The 17,477-nt window shown below is 37.8% G+C and overlaps 1 protein-coding gene across 2 annotated transcripts in view; it reads right to left on the bottom strand.

The window, feature by feature from the left end:
• Positions 1-1,413: 1,413 nt before the first annotated feature.
• Positions 1,414-17,477, bottom strand: part of LOC117344820 — a 44,002-nt gene continuing 27,938 nt past the window's right edge. For both annotated transcript variants that reach the window (XM_033907647.1, XM_033907648.1), the window contains exons 3-4: positions 11,876-12,031; positions 1,414-6,829 (exon numbers count right to left, since the gene is read on the bottom strand). In XM_033907647.1, the coding sequence (XP_033763538.1) occupies positions 6,399-6,829; positions 11,876-12,031 (587 nt within the window). In that variant the 3' untranslated portion in view covers positions 1,414-6,398. The remainder of the gene's footprint in view (positions 6,830-11,875; positions 12,032-17,477) is intronic.

Here is a 17,477-nt window from a genome sequence, read left to right on the forward strand (position 1 = left end):
CATCCAGGAAGTCTAGTATGTTAGTGTTGTTTCTTGGGAAATGCAAACCGCCCACAGGAAGGAATCGAGTCTTACACAACCCTTTGAAGGGAAAGAACCACACACCGCCCCGGGAAGGGATCGAACCACACACCGCCCTGGGAAGGGATCGAACCACACACCGCCCTGGGAAGGGATCGAGCCACACACCGCCCTGGGAAGGGATCGAGCCACACACCGCCCCGGGAAGGGATCGAACCCCACCCCACCCCGGGAAGGGATCGAGCCACACACCGCCCCGGGAAAGGATCGAACCCCAGCCCATCCCGGAAAGGGATCGAACCACACCCCAACCCGGGAAGGGATCGAGCCACACACCGCCCCGGGAAGGGATCGAACCACATCCCACCCCGGGAAGGGATCGAACCACACCCCACCCCGGGAAGGGATGGAACCACACACCGCCCCGGGAGGGATCGATCCACACACCGTCCCAGGAAGGAATCGAACCACACACCGCCCCGGGAAGGGATGGAACCACACACCGCCCCGGGAAGGGATCGATCCACACACCGTCCCAGGAAGGAATCGAACCACACACCGCCCTGGGAAGGGATCGAACCATACACCTCCCTGGGAAGGGATCGAACCATACACCTCCCCAGAAAGGGATCGAACCTCACACCGTCTTGGGAAGGGATTTACCCACACACCGCCCTGGGAAGGGATTGAACCTCACACCGCCCTGGGAAGGGATCGAGCCATACACCGCCCTGGGAAGGGATGGAACCACACACCGCCCCGGGAAGGGATCGAACCACACACCGTCCCAGGAAGGGATCGAACCACACACCGCCCTGGGAAGGGATCGAACCACACCCCACCCCGGGAAGGGATGGAACCACACACCGCCCCGGGAAGGGATCGAACCACACACCGCCCTGGGAAGGGATTGAGCCACACACCGCCCTAGGAAGGGATCGAACCACACACCTCCCCGGCAAGGGATCGAACCTCACACCGTCTTGGGAAGGGATCAACCACACACCGCCCTGGGAAGGGATCAACCACACACCGCACTGGGAAGGGATGAAATCACACACCGCCATGGGAGGGAATCGAACAACACACCGCCCCGGGAAGGGATCGAACCACATACCGCCATGAAAAGGGATTGAACCACACACCGCCATGAAAAGGGATTGAACCACACACCGCTCTGGGAAGGGATCGAACCACACACCGCACTGGGAAGGGATTGAACCACACACCGACCCCTGGGAAGGGATCGAACATCACACCGCCCTGGGAAGGGATCGAACCACACATATCGATCCTATGTTCTGAACTGATACACTTGAACTTGAATTATACAAAGGACAAAAAAGATATATTTCAACTTCTTGTAGACAAAAATGACAACAAACAACATCGTTGAATTTTCTGCAAATCATAGTGAGCACATTTTATTCTTTATTAACTGAATGGGTATTGATATGTATACAACAAAACATGTAAGATGAACCCTGGCCCTGTCTCTCATTGTAATCATATGTATTGGTATTCTAATGGTGATATTGCCTCCGAGGCACCGTTTTATGAAAGAAAAAACAAACAAACAAACAAGCAACAACAAAAAGTTGAAAAGAAAAACAAATCATGAATTGTTTAAGTCTTGTTTTTAAGTCTTGGAAAAAAACCCTAAAATAACCAACATTTTCCCATTTCATGGAAATCTCAATCAATGCTATTTGACAGGAGTTACTTCCCTTCCCTTACAATATTCAAATGCGTTCATTAAAGAGTTTTTTTTACTGAACAGTGACCGGGCATTTGGGCATCACATGACTTTACAAGTGATAATAACGACATACACGTGTAACAGTAACACGGAATAGTGACTTACACGTGTAACAGTAACACGGAATAGTGACTTACACGTGTAACAGTTACACGGAATAGTGACTTACACGTGTAACATTTACACGGAATAGTGACATACACGTGTAACAGTTACACGGAATAGTGACTTACACGTGTAACATTTACACGGAATAGTGACATACACGTGTAACAGTTACACGGAATAGTGACATACACGTGTAACAGTTACACGGAATAGTGACTTACACGTGTAACAGTTACACGGAATAGTGACTTACACGTGTAACAGTAACACGGAATAGTGACATACACGTGTAACAGTTACACGGAATAGAGACATTCACGTGTAACAGTTACACGGAATAGTGACTTACACGTGTAACAGTAACAGGGACATACACGTGTAACAGTTACACGGAATAGTGACTTACACGTGTAACAGTAACAGGGACATACACGTGTAACAGTTACACGGAATAGTGCATACACGTGTAACAGTTACACGGAATAGTGACTTACACGTGTAACAGTTACACGGAATACTGACATACACGTGTAACAGTTACACGGAATAGTGACTTACACGTGTAACAGTTACACGGAATACTGACATACACGTGTAACAGTTACACGGAACAGTGACATACACGTGTAACAGTTACACGGAATAGTGACTTACACGTGTAACAGTTACACGGAATAGTGACTTACACGTGTAACAGTTACACGGAACAGTGACATACACGTGTAACAGTTACACGGAATAGTGACTTACACGTGTAACAGTTACACGGAATAGTGACATACACGTGTAACAGTTACACGGAATCGTGCCATACACGTGTAGCAGTTACACGGAATAGTGACTTACACGTGTAACAGTTACACGGAATAGTGACTTACACGTGTAACAGTAACACGGAATAGTGACTTACACGTGTAACAGTTACACGGAATAGTGACATACACGTGTAACAGTTACACGGAATAGTGACATACACGTGTAACAGTTACACGGAATAGTGACTTACACGTGTAACAGTTACACGGAATAGTGACTTACACGTGTAACAGTTACACGGAATGGTGATTTACACGTCTAACAGTTACACGGAATGGATAATAACATAAGAGGAATCAATAATTTTTCGTGAGCATTCTCAGCAGTTTTTGCGTCTTAAAATTCAACTGATCTAATACAGAAGGTTTTAGAACGATAAAAAATAACACTGTAAAAATAAAACATGGAAACACGTGTCCATAGTGTTGTCAATAAATTCGATGAAATCAATCCTGTAGTTTCAAAAGTTGATGTCAAAACTTATTCATGAAAAAACACATCACGGAAAATATGTTATCCCTATTATTACAAACACATTAAATACATGTAAGGATTTCAGGAAAAAAGGGCTATATTGAGGAGCCAAATATGGAGCCAGTCAAAAAATAACGCTTATAATGAAAACATATCAAATGGACGAAACTCAAAAGTGTTGAGACGTTTTCGTTTTAATTATATTTTCAAATGTTTGTTTCATTTTTCTGAAAAAGTGTATATATTACTGTTTGAAAATACAGCAAATTATCATAAATGAACGATAATACTGCAAAAAACTGTTTGATGCAGATTGCGGAAGTAATTATAAAGCTTACTTACATTATTTTTTTAAATAATTTATTAATCTATTTTTATTTGCAAATCGTTAATTTATATAGTAATGGCAAAAAAAACAAAACATTTAAAATACATTTTTTTCAATAAATTGACATACTGATGTACATTTCATCAATATAGCCCAATAAGGTAATACTATCTATAACAAAACAGGTAATGGTCTATATTTAGAGATAAATGGTCTATATTTAGAGATAAATGGCACTTTGTTCAAGGACAAACAGACAAAATGTATGGAATGGAATGGTAAGTTGTAAGGTATATATATATATATAGTATATCATAAATTAAGGTGTCGGGGTAAACATCGGTTTTAAACATGGGTCGTATCAATGTTTACGGTATTGGAATTGGAAAAAAATACTTAAACTTTGAAAAGTAGCAAAGGGAATGAAATACAAAGGATTCACACCTGTGAAAAAATGGATGATATAAATGTTAAGATATTCAGCACAACATGAACCAATTTTCATGAGGTATAGCTTATTTGTTCATTTCTTATGAAGGAAGCAACTATTATTTTGAAAATGAAACAAAATATTCAAAAGAAAGTTAATGATGGAAAGAAAAATAATTGAATTTCCAATACATTAAAAGGGAGGTAACTTTCAACATTTGTGGATAACCCACAAAATATTCTTAAATACAGCAGTTACAACTATGTTGCAAACAGATTAATTAATGAAATAAAAAAAAACATGCGTAAATTGAAATAGATTCATACAGATTTATTTCCCCAATAAAAATGACCTGAGCATATCTTAACAGGGTTTAACTAATCTTATTGGTGTTAATGCTAATTGTTCTAGAAATTCACAAATAGCTATCAATGCTAAAAATTGGTACACAAACGTTATTTGAAATATTCCATTAGAAAATAGATGGGAAATATGATTCATGGTGTTAGACACTGTCACAATGATGGTAGGTAGTTCATAGGATAGCGAAATTGAGCACCCTTTATAAAATGGATGATGAAAATGAGAAAATCTCCAGTCCTTTACAACACTGTGACACAGAAACATATTAGGAAAATATCTCGGAAAATGTTTTGTAACAACTTTCGAACATTGATCAATAACCCAAAATATCAATAAAACATTATATTTAATTATTAAACAACAAAGAACAATGTATTTTAATTGTCTTGGTGATCGAGTGTAAAGTCAGTTTCTCATTGGTGTCTCTATAATCTATTCTGGTAAAAACAATTCCTTAATTTGCTACAACCGATTGAAAGTTGACAGCGTGATCAGTAAGCCTGGTGTGCTTAACGTAAAAAAAAAAAATATGGGGAAAATATATTTTTTTTATTGGAATATTTCCCAGTTTCCATTTGATCATATGATTTTCAGGAACACTTTTCATAATTCAGAGTTTTCAGTATCAATTTCAATTAATATATATTTTTATTAATCTCCGACAATCCTTTTTAATTTTAGACTCAAAACGATATTCATGACTAACAATGGTTTCTGAAACAATGCATATTGTAAAAAAAATCAACAGTTTTAAAAAAAACAAAATAAAATTCTGTCGAAAGCAACCACTTTTACACACAAAAACGTGCTTAATTAAACTATAATGCTGTTGCTTCGATTTCGGATGTACATCATCGTTACGGATTGAATGAGGTATCATCTATTGTCACAAATCCTGAAAAATGGATTCTTTTTTTAAATGAAAAATTCAATAATACCGTTTAGGGAAAAAGAATGAGAACCAAACCATTTTAAATCAATTGTCTTCTTGTTGTTAATAAATATCTCGAGATAATTTAAACAAGTGATCAACGACTTGAAAAAATAGTTTCCATGGCAACATGACAAGAAAAACAAGCGTTGTACGGATCTAGATTCGTAGACAAATTATAGTATTTTTTAAAACGTATGCACTTTACTAGAGTTCACTGTACTTCTGAGATAATTTTGCACTTCACAAAATCTAGCGCGGGGAAAAAACCCCAGCGAGTCTATGCTGTGAAGTCAATACGTTTGAAACTTCCTCTTAAGTAGTTTGAAATAAATTGAATAATCAAACAAAAAATCACAATGAAAAGCGTCTGTGCTATATCAAATAATATCACCTGTACATTTCTGCATCACAATGGAACATTAGCAAAGCGCGATTTAATGATATGGCCGACAATAACGCACCGTATTTTTGAAAATGAAAAATGACATCGGTCATGAAAACGTTAATTTGTCATGTATGCGTCAAAAGCACTATGATATGATTTATATATATATATATATGTATATATAATAAAAAGGATAGCACGTGTATGCTTCATACCACTTCACAATCACGTTTGTAAAATTTTAAAACGATCACGTCATCATTTTAACAAGCTTAGCATAAAAATAAATTCTCACTCTCTCAAAGATAACCCTTAAAATCTCTATAGATCAAACACGATCATTTCACATATTCAAGATGAATGGAACTATTTTGATGATTGAACACGATCAGCAATTAATTCGTCACAAAATATTCTATTCACAACCAGCTCATGAAATACCCGCTTTTCAGCTTTTCTCATTCTTATTCAGCAGCGTATCAATACATCAGTTTGTCAGCACTGAGGAATTCTTGGAATCAAACTTCTACGTCACTTCCGCATGACTTTCCGGTCCTTCGTATGTTTGCACACGCCACGTTAAAACACGTGCACACGGCACAAGCGCGTATTGTCGTGACATGGTCCTCATTTGAATGTCACTTATCATTTTCACATGTTGCATGCATACACTTCGACATATACGCAGATAATTGTTGATATTTTTACACACATCATCTGCACACTTGCACACGGCACTGATCAGACTAGCAAGAGTTTTGACACATGAGCAAGTTATGCTTAGAGCATACGTTTGACGCTGCATTCGTTTTGGATACTTTGCTGGTCGCCATTTGTGATGAGTTGTGATTTGCCCATATCTAAAGACGGGTATTCCGCCTTGTAGTTGTCAGACGAAGTGAATTCTCCACTCTTTTGGAACGAGTCCTGCGGCACCCCTTCGTCCAATGGAACCCCGGGGGCGGGGACAGAGTTCTGCTGCGTCATAGGGAAGTATGTGTCGTCACATTCACAGTCATCCCCTGGTTGAAGTTCGGCACATAGCAACAGCAGTTTGGTGGCACCGACCGCCAGGGCAAGAATTCCTCCAAGACCCCCCACGAGGAGAGACCAAGGAAATAGGTATATGTTCCGAGAATTGCCGAGACGGATACGCGCATGCGTACTGAGGTCGGCTGTCCAGTTACCGATTACTGAGAGGATCAGGAAGCCTGAAAATACAACAAAATACTGAGTTTACTGCATGTTGTATGTACGGTTAAACGCTTATTTCAAAACAACAATCTAATCCGTAAAATTTGGAAATGCGCTGAAATCTTCGTACGCCAAACACAGTAATGATACTGGGTTTATGCGGTTCTGATTTCTGCTAGTATACAGTTACTTGTCACTAGATTCCAAGATACAGATGGACATATTATTTAAGAAATAATTAACAATGATTCGTGTATTATTGCAGGATATACAACGAGGACGAGGATATTTTGCAATTAAATTAATAACGAAGGCCGCAGGCCTGAGTTATTAATTAAAATTGCAAAATATCCGAGTCCGAGTTGTATATCCTGCAACAATACACGAGTCAAAGTTGATTATTTCTATTCTACCATGTACTGTTTAGTTCTGAGATCGACCTCTTTCTAATAGAAAAACAGCAAAGAAACCCCGGGAAAATCTAATTTCTTGAGTATTGTATTATTTGTTGATGAAATATACAGGCAATACAGTACTACGATGAAGAGGATCTATCATATGGCATTGATTTTGAAAATTTAAAAAAAAAAGGATAAAAAAAAAGAAAAGAAAAAGAAAAAAAAGGAGGGCCTCCGTAGGATTCGAACTCGCGTCGTGATAAAAATATATTGAAAGACTAACCCATTAGCCCACTCGGCAATAGTAACCTTTTATGAAACGGGTGAATATTAGATATTTAAAATTGTGACAGCCCTGACTCACGACCGTGTATTATTGGCACGAGCGTGGGTTATTGGAAAATAATACATGGTTTTAAACCAATCAAAACCGGCGTTACATAGCAAACATGGTAGAATAAGTAATTTACCATTATGGTTCATCACAATTACAAGAATCTTAATTATTATATTGTAATGTAATTCGATAAACAACCGCGTGGAGACTTGAAGACTTTAAGCGACTAGTGTCTCGTCTTTGTATATGACAATCTACCCTGGTTACTCTAGTCTACCTAGCTCTATAAACGAGTACCACTCATGCGGGGAAGTAACAATACGTTATACTTATTAACAAGTTATAAGTATTGAAAGCTCAGTAACATCTTGTTTTGAAAAGCTGACTACTTCAATATAACTAGCTGTACAAATGGGTACATACATCCACGGTAATTAATCACATGAGAAACTGGTTCCCTTTCATGGTTGATAATGTCAGCAATTTAACGTCAGGGAAAATGGACTTAAAGATTCAATATTTGTTCATGATTTATGCGTTTTATATTCATAGCATACCACAGAATATTGAATGCAAACGAACATTATCAAATTTGTTGTCATGGAAACTAATTTCTCTTTCTTTCAGATTGATGACAAAATTAGAAAATCGACAAAAGCGCTCTGTAATTTAAACTAATCACCATTTCTCAATTTAATTCCAAATGCCAGAAGACACTCTGGGAAGGGCTGGGATGACAAACGGAATAGTATCGGTGACTAATCAAGGAACTGGAATTATAGAAATCCGGAAAAAAGTTTCCCACTGTAATCAAAGTGAATTTCACGAATCGGCTTTATTTTTTAAATATTGAAATTCGTTAATTGTCAGTGTTGTTGAAAAATGTGGGATTTGGAGAAGGGATTAGATGAAATATTAGTTTGAAAAAAAATCTAAATGGACGTGGCCACTCGCCGTATCCCGACTGGCTGACTCGCGTCACATGACCTCGAACGTGATACGAAAAGTGTCGGTTTTATAGCTAGGGGATCCTTATCCAAAACAACACTATTATTCGGTGGTTAAACTAGCGGGGCATTCTTTCCTCCGAGATATATAAATCTAAATATTTGAAATGCGTTTTTATTTATCAAAGATATACGATTTGTAAACTATAACTCATGTAACGGCTTCTCTCTGTGCCTAATTCAAAACCTTAGATATAAAATCCATGGTGTTGCGTGGATCACACCCGAGGAGTTCCGATTGCATCAGGACTGAAGAAGAAAATGTTTCCTTAATGCGACAGGGCAGCTTTTCCATTGCTTCCATTTGGCATTTTCGGCATCAATTTTAATATTTCTCAAACTAAACAAAAAGTACTTTATCTTAGTTTTTCATTAACAATTGAATTTATCAAGATTGATAACCAAGTTCGACCAGGTCCGATTTATCATAATATTTGCTGTTTTCTAAGATGTGTCACCAGTCTTAAAAAAAACCTAAACGGCGTTGCCATGCATGCCAAAAGTCCATTACCCGAATTTTAGCAACGGCTATCATATCCCGTAGTGACAGAAAAAACTTGACAGGTATTTTTCTCCGCGACAGATTTAAATCGCCTCTTTCCTGTTGCTATGGAAACATTTAATATTTTCTGTAATAATTATTAATGTTATCAAATATTAAAACGTTCGGATTTCTAATATTCAAAACGAACTAAATCGGGACTTCTGGAATTGATTAATGTCGCTGTTTGTCACTGAACTGACTCTTCGTAGTTTTAATTTCCTGAAAAGATTTTTGCTGATTAGCGCTCGCAAAGCCGAGAACAAGTTTGGCTAATATCCCTTGTTGCTTATGCTTGCCTTCTTGGGAGCAAGCTCGGCATTTCTGTTGCAAGTCTTCAAATCGATTTTTGAAAATCTCCTTCGCAACCAGGCCCATTAAACACCAAGAATTTTGCTAATGGGTTCGCGTTTGTTATTCAATGCAATATGGAGAGCGTCTGTGAGCCATCATCTGTTTTAATTTTCAAACGTTAATTAGGAAGCTGCCGCCCTGACGGAGAACCTGCATATTTTCTCTAGAAATTTTTCTAAATATAATTTCTGTGACAAATTTACTTTTTTCTCCTTCCTGCCTTTCTCTCTTCCATACATGGGTGGTATGTTTACCATTTTCTGATGAAACAAACAAACAATTTGTAAACAAGCGCTACGTCCAACATTATATTTGAGTCATTCACACGAACGTTTACCGAAGTGTTCCTAGTGAAAATGACGCTGGGTATCGAACGACCTATTATTCCAATCACCACGACGCCATGACGTTGTCCATTTTGCAAATGTATGTTAATCATGAAATAAGAATTTGAGTAATAGATATACAGCGCATTTCAGATTAAACAAAAATTGTATTGACAGACAGACGGATCGACATAAAAAAAAACAAAAAAACAAGCATGCAATGAATATTATGGGAAAATTGTATCGCAGGTTTGTTGCGAGTCGAATACTTTATTTCTAGTCAAAGAACAACTCTAAATCGTAGACCAATTCAACAACAACAACCAAAAACACAAAATTAGATACATAACATGTTGCGCAATACTAAATCAGGAAGAAGCTTCGTGAAATGTCATCATCCAAAAAACGCTTGAAGTTATATGACATTTCAGGCGACATTTTGGCAAATGGAGAGTCGTAAAATGGCGGAAAGCGCGTGCCGTGTTCTTAAGAAAGTCGATAATTGAAAGTCTATGGGAGGACAGTCCCGCATTTGACGTAGCAGATCCGCTCGTTTCCCTACACGAGCTTGCACGCGCTGGCGGTAAGGTGGCTATTAGGCAGACACAATTATGCTGTGACAAATATTTATCGATCGTCGTTTCAGCAGGAAATTAAAATCGTCGTTTCAGATTTTGTCTAATTATAGTTTAAGCGCAGTGCTTTGCAGGATACGTTGTGAATGCCGAATCTAACTTCAACAATGCCCGCAACAACATCGGTAAAGACGTCATGTGGACTATATCTTACCGCGGAGACGACATGTGGTGACTATTAATGTAGTAAAAAGACCAGCAATGTCCGCGCGGAATATCTACGCGACAACATCGGTAGATGAAAGGTTTTTACCGTCTCGATCCAATCAAAGTAGATGCTGACAATGTCCTTTTATCCCGTTTCCCGTATTCAGTCTCAATTAGTTTGGACGTTTTATTGCGGGATACAATCAAAACCTTTTTACTTGTCGACACGATAAACCAGGTTTACGCCATTCTGAACAAAGGAGATTGAGAGCGGATGAAAAGAACGAGGACAGAGAACTAGGTTCCTGGTAATGTGTTCACGAGAATATTATCAGATGGAAAATACTCGTCCTCACAACGGTGCACTGATCTTCCCAATTTAGAAGTAGAAGGAGGTTAATTTTGTTCTTTTACGTTATTTTTTGAAAATATACCGGAATGTATTTTCCCGGAAATTTACAGCGGGACTTAAACAAAACGACCAATATAAGTTAATAAGTTAATTATTTGGACCAAATTTTACTTATGGGAAGACAAGAACCATTTTAGATATGCCTTGTCGACCTTTGCTATAAGGTCTACTGAATGTTCTTATGGCGTACATTCGGAACTCTTACGATGAAGGGAAAAAATCTTCGGAGTTCCAGTATGAAATGATTAGAAAACATAAGGAATTGAAAACCTGCCCCCACCCCCCATAAAAAAAAAACAACGAAATAACGCCCCACCCCCCTCCAAAAAAATCAACAGTTATGAAAGTCTACGAAATTGTATTGTGTGTAAAGATGATGATGTAGCATTACCTCATCTAAATTATTATTCATATAGCGATATAGATTTAAATATGACGCGATGATGTACACTGTTGGTACCAAAACGATTTCTTATTATTTCCAGATATTTCAGATTTCCAGATATATTTTAGATGTGATATCGGACTTGGTTCCTCTACCATCCGCCTGGACCGATAGCTACAAAGGACAACGCTGAGAAAAAACACATTTGAATTTTAACTGGGTAGGAGCTGTCATAAACTACCTAGAGATACTAAAAACAAGTATTTTATTATCAAAATATTTCTAACACAGAGAATTGCTATCAGGTATGCCTGTCCATACCGAGTCGCGACTTTTCATCCCGAGACAAAATATTAGACTGTAGCAATTCCTACCGAAGATGGCAGCTCGCTTTGTAGAGCGGAGCGCAGCCCTGGCGGCGAGTAGCGGAATTAAGGAAAACCCATTTTAGAGATGTCACGTGGTATTTTTTGTACGGAGGAAAACATATTACGAAGAACATAGAATGTCCAAATACTTACCCGAAGACATCAGTGCGATGGCGGAACCGAGATTAAAACGCTTTTTGTGTCGGGGCAGACGACAGCTCAAGGTCACGCAGGCGCAGCCGATGATGCAGAAAAGTACGGCAAAGGTCACAACGACTTGACCCCAAACCCGAAGCGCATACTGTGACTCTGTAAAGATGAAATATAAACAAACATTAGTACATGACGAGACGACATGCTAAATGATAAATGAATAAAATCAGATTAGACGAAAAATCCCTATTTGGAAACCTGATACTGAAAAGTTACCATGGAAATATGTCTAGAAATAAACGTATTTTTTTTGTAAGCAGTGTCACTATTTTTATTGGCTCCAAAAGGGTTCGAACTCGGGACCCTTGGTTTATAGGAAGAGGAAATATCTAGCGCTGTCGGTCGGTACCAGGGAAATCCTACTAGGGTTGCAGGTTCGAAACCTACGTGGGGCAGTTGCCAGGTACTGACCGTTGGCCGGTGGTTTTTCTACAGGTACTCCGGCTTTCCTCCACCTCCAAAACCTGGCACATCCTTAAATGACCCTGGCTGTTAATAGGACGTTAAACAAAAACAAACAAATCTTAAGCACTTAAGTGGGTATGGAGTCTGACACGATATGACATCGTGAAGATCTGTATTTCGAGGGACAGTGATACTGCTACAGCAACTATACCAGGTGTCGGAAAGAGATAATTGAATTTGATCATAATAGAAAGCTGATTACATTAAGAACGAATACACCCAGATAATGTCTCCTTGATAAGGAAGGGCCGTTCATGTTTCTGATATAATCATGGCGTTAGTGATCAAATATATGTCACTTTAGGGAAATGGTTATCTAAAATGAAGACGAGTCCATTTTCAAAAAAACATTTCCCTCAAATTCATCCTTGGTCGCGAAATGTTCAATCATTATATTCATGAGCAACTGTTCAAGGACTTTTAGGTTTTATCATGTGTAGGGGGTCGCTGTCGTAGTAATATCGCACTCCCCTTTCGCCATGCCGACCTGGGTTCTGGGGACTAACTAATATGCATTATGTATTAAATGCATATTACATTATACTAAACATATTCATCGGCTGTACATTGAGAATGTGTGCCAAGTCCCTGTGCTAACGACGACACAACTAAATGTAGAAACCTATTTCACTGATCATTCAAGCGGATTTCATGTTAAAAGATACTTAGAAAAGTCCCCTTTGTACAAACATAAAACCAAGTTACTGCCATGAGACAAACGCTAAGGTAAATTAAACGTAAAAATCAATGTAAATGCCTCATTGGTGTCTTTATCTCATTCAGGGAATGTAAAGGTGAATTGTCTTTAATCGAGAATCCTTTCAACTGGCAACTGATGGTATTGGACAATTGAATACGAGATCTAGATAAATTTGACTTTTTTAGAAACAAGTTTATACTGGTATGGTCCCGAAGTCAAAACTAAAGACTTAAAATAGAAATCTTCGGTGAATTCGTGGGAATTTATGGCACTATTTCTTTCCGGAAATATCCATACCCGTATTTTATTTTTTATTATAGTGTGTTGCTAGCTTCCGTATTGCATTTTTAAAATTGATATTACAATTTTACATCTTTATAATGTTTTATTGACATATTCTAAAAATATTTTAGCATCAATGGTATTCTGCTTGAATGAGATATTTTTAACGATTGAAGCTTAACTTAACAACTCCGTGCCAGAATGTCAAATATGTTTATAAATCTATATATGTATTGAGAGTAACTCTACAATAACGAAATATATAAAATGTTTGACCTTTTCAGTCTCGGTCCAATATCGGAAAATTTTAACCACGGACACAGACTGCATTAGTAGCTAATGGGTGCCATATAAAGCACTTCCGGTGTGGCATCTGAAGACTACTTCCGGTTTCTAAGAGAAAGACCGATTGAACAGGCTTACGTGTTAAGCACGCCAGTAGATCACTTTAACAGCGGTACAGCATGCAATGACAACGAGAGAATGTCGTTTCCATTCTAAAATGGTCGTGTCGATTCTATAAAACACTTTATCCCGTTGTACGATTAGGAAACTGGTCATGAATATGAAATGTCTGATACTGTATTGATGATCCCTCCCTCGAGATGGAGGATTACCAACGGAACAAAAACAGATATTCTGGTGTAAATTGACACATTTCTAGACATAGACATTGTATATCAGATTACCTATTTAACAGCTCTCTATACACACGATGCTAATGTAGTTTTCAGGTATAGCCAGTTTGATAGGCTAAAGCATTACACGGATCCAAATTATTATTATTATTTTTTTTTTTGAAATGTGAGAACTGAAAATATATAATTTGTATTCAATTATTTATACAAAATTCCTCATAAGATTACTAGTAGGGCCATTCACAACCTAAAAAAATAGAAAAATAGAACAATAAAATTAATTTATAGTTTAGATCAATACGCCGTTAAGCTAATGGAGCCTGACACACGATATGCCAGATATTTACTCTTATACCTGGCGAGATAAAGGTGCGAATTGATGGCGATGACTACTATAGTGATCCCATATCGATTTTACCGGCTCTGGCAATATCCTCCTCAATGGTTAGGACAAATAAATTCTGCTAAAATGTCCCCGACCACTACTTTACGTTGCTGCCTGTGTTCCATGCAATTCGTCACAATATTGTCACAGTCATCAATTAGCGGAACGTCTATTGTTGTAAACTACTGTTTACAATTTTACGTTGTTGTTTATGATATAACCATGGCAACGGGATGCTAATCATGAAGTGTGGTATATACTGTACATGTATGTGTATTGGAAGTGCGATTCGTCCGTATCATATCGGACGTGGTGAGGAAGCTTCAATTTTGTGCCAGTGCTCGTTTACGGAAAGTGCCGACGGTTCCCGATTGATTTGGTACAATACTTCGGAAGGCCCCTTTTTAAACAGCACATTTTCTGTAGCCAGTGGTATACAGATAATCATATGGTATTGTTTCTGTCATAAATAAAACTTGTAAATTAAGCATTACGATTCGGAACCTACAACAGTGTTTATTTTTTCGGGTGATGATATATTTTACTTCTTTTCATATCTATACAACTATCATGTCAACATAAATAGCAGAGGGGGCCAAGATAGCTCAGTCGGGTTAAATGTCACCGTGTCAACCAATCAAAACACGTTTATGGTTTATTCCATGTGTGGTATAAACTGAATCGTATTCAACAGTTGTAATAATTATTGAATTCTTTGGGAGTTGAATAACACCCACCTATTGTGGAAGAAAACTGGATTCAACATTGTTAAATCAAATAAAAGTTAACAAAGTAAATCAAAATGCTCTCTGTCTTAAGAGTAACACGTGGCAAGAACTTTCCATGTTCCGATCGAACTCTATCAAACGCTTGTTGCTAATTCCAGGCTTGTAACCTGATGGGTATTTTCAACAAGTCGTGTTATTTTATCTGCGTTAAAAATGATTAAGCACGGAAACTTGAAGTTTCACTTTTTTTTTTCTTTCGATGAAACATGATCAATGACGGGATGGGTTTAGATTTAATTAGTAATTTGATTAACGATTCCAGATCAGTCGTTATGTCCTGGTAATCGGAGATATTATATGTTGAAATGTGATATATTTCGGAAGAACTTCCTCGCTCCGTACTAATTGAGAACACCCAGATATTCCAAAAGCTCTAATTCTCCGGAAAGGTCGACGCAATTAATTTCCGAGGAAACGGAAGATATCGGAAACGAATCACCTGGAGCCGGAAGCGAGGTGCCACCATAAATGTGCCGTTTATTATACTTCATTTGCGTCATGACAAAAACACGTGTTATTCGAGTTCGTTCAGATTGTTTTCGAAAGGACAGAAAGAAGATGAAGATAAAGGATGAATCGTAGGAACACGCGTTGTTTCCTTTTTAGTCCAAACAATTTTAGAGGGAATGAGTGGAAATCTCTACCTGTCTATAATATACACGGTTAAATTATTTAAAGGGGCATTCATTCGTTTGAACGGTAGATATAAGTTGTACAGTAATTTATAAGATTTATAAATAAAAGAAGCTTACACTCATATATATGACTAACTGTGATGGAATGAATATCATATTTGTATAGAAAATCCGCAAAACTCTGTCGCTGTGCATCTGCCTACTCGGGGAGCCGTGTACGCCATTTTCGTTTCAGTTCGTGAACTTGTCTGCGCATGCTCGTATTAATAGTCGTTGGCGGCGATTAATTTTCGTACTTCGGGTCGAAATAAATTTTCAAAAACTTGAACTTTGGGTGTTGTATAACGGTAAAGTTTGTAACTTCTAGTTGAGAAAAATACAAGAGTCCCGTTTATTTTCATTTTATAGCATCAAATAATTTCAAAGACGGAATATCCTTTTAAAGCTATACGTTATTTATTTTTGCAATATTACATTCTTATTGTAAATTAAACCTTTTTTGAAATGCTTCCACTGAAAATTAGCTTTTAAAGTAAAAATCAACAGTTTGATTCTATGTTCAACAATTTATTGAAAACACGTGTTCACAAAGATGGCGCCAAGAAGCACGATTCACAAAGTACGTATTTTCGATTTGGACCTCGACTATGTAATTTTAGCTCATTGTAATTCATTGACTCGCGTACTGGCTTTGGGGGAAATTAGATGAAAAATGGACAATAATCGGTGGCCGAAATGGAGAGCGACGTCTATGATAAACCACTACGACTGCCTACGGAAAACCAAATAAAATATACAAAGAAAATATCCGCTTACACAAAGCGATTGAAAGCCTTACTGATGTCGAGGGCCCCGTAAGACTTGAATAACGGTCCCTCCTTGAAAAGAAATAACGGGTAGCTGAGCATTAATGCTAAATTTGATACCGAGGTGGGGCGGTAGGCCTTCGTACCTGGCTAGCCAAGGACAGATCGGTCGGGTACCTACACTCCATCAAACCACGTGCTCTTAAATCATTGTCATGGATACCGGCCAATCGTTAAGGGTGACAGGGTGTAAAGGCATATCACTGATATAAAAGAACAAAGCGGCATTATCCCCGGCCCGGAAATAGGATATGATGTATAGACCTAGAAGATGGAGGCATTGTTGCTAAGTGACAGATTTAATGATTATGTATTGAAGTTCGAATGAACGGTGATATTTATTTGAAAATAACTATAATTTGTCGTTGTTGATTTACTTACGATTGGTGGGGATATTTTATGTGTGGATGTGATAATTGATCGTCTCAGTAAAGTGATGTACTTAAGGCTATATGCTACCTGTCCCTCTCCAATGGAGAACTTGAAGAAATAACATTAAACACTTCTAATAAATAACAATAATATAAACTCAAGTATAATTTAATTGATCAAAAAGTGTTTCAAGCGAAAAAAAGATAAATTCCTATATTTTTTCCAGGGAGATCACTCTAGTGAAGACGGTAGGTACAACAGATAATTGAAATCTTATATAAGTAACATTTGCATTAAGATATTCTATAATTCAATAAACAATGTGATTGAAGTTGAATAAACCTCGGGATTTTAAAATTTAATATTTCTGAAATTCAAATTATTCATAATTCCGGAGTTCAGAAAATTAAG

The sequence above is a fragment of the Pecten maximus genome, chromosome 16, assembly GCF_902652985.1.
Source record: "Pecten maximus chromosome 16, xPecMax1.1, whole genome shotgun sequence".
NCBI lineage: Eukaryota > Metazoa > Mollusca > Bivalvia > Pectinida > Pectinidae > Pecten > Pecten maximus.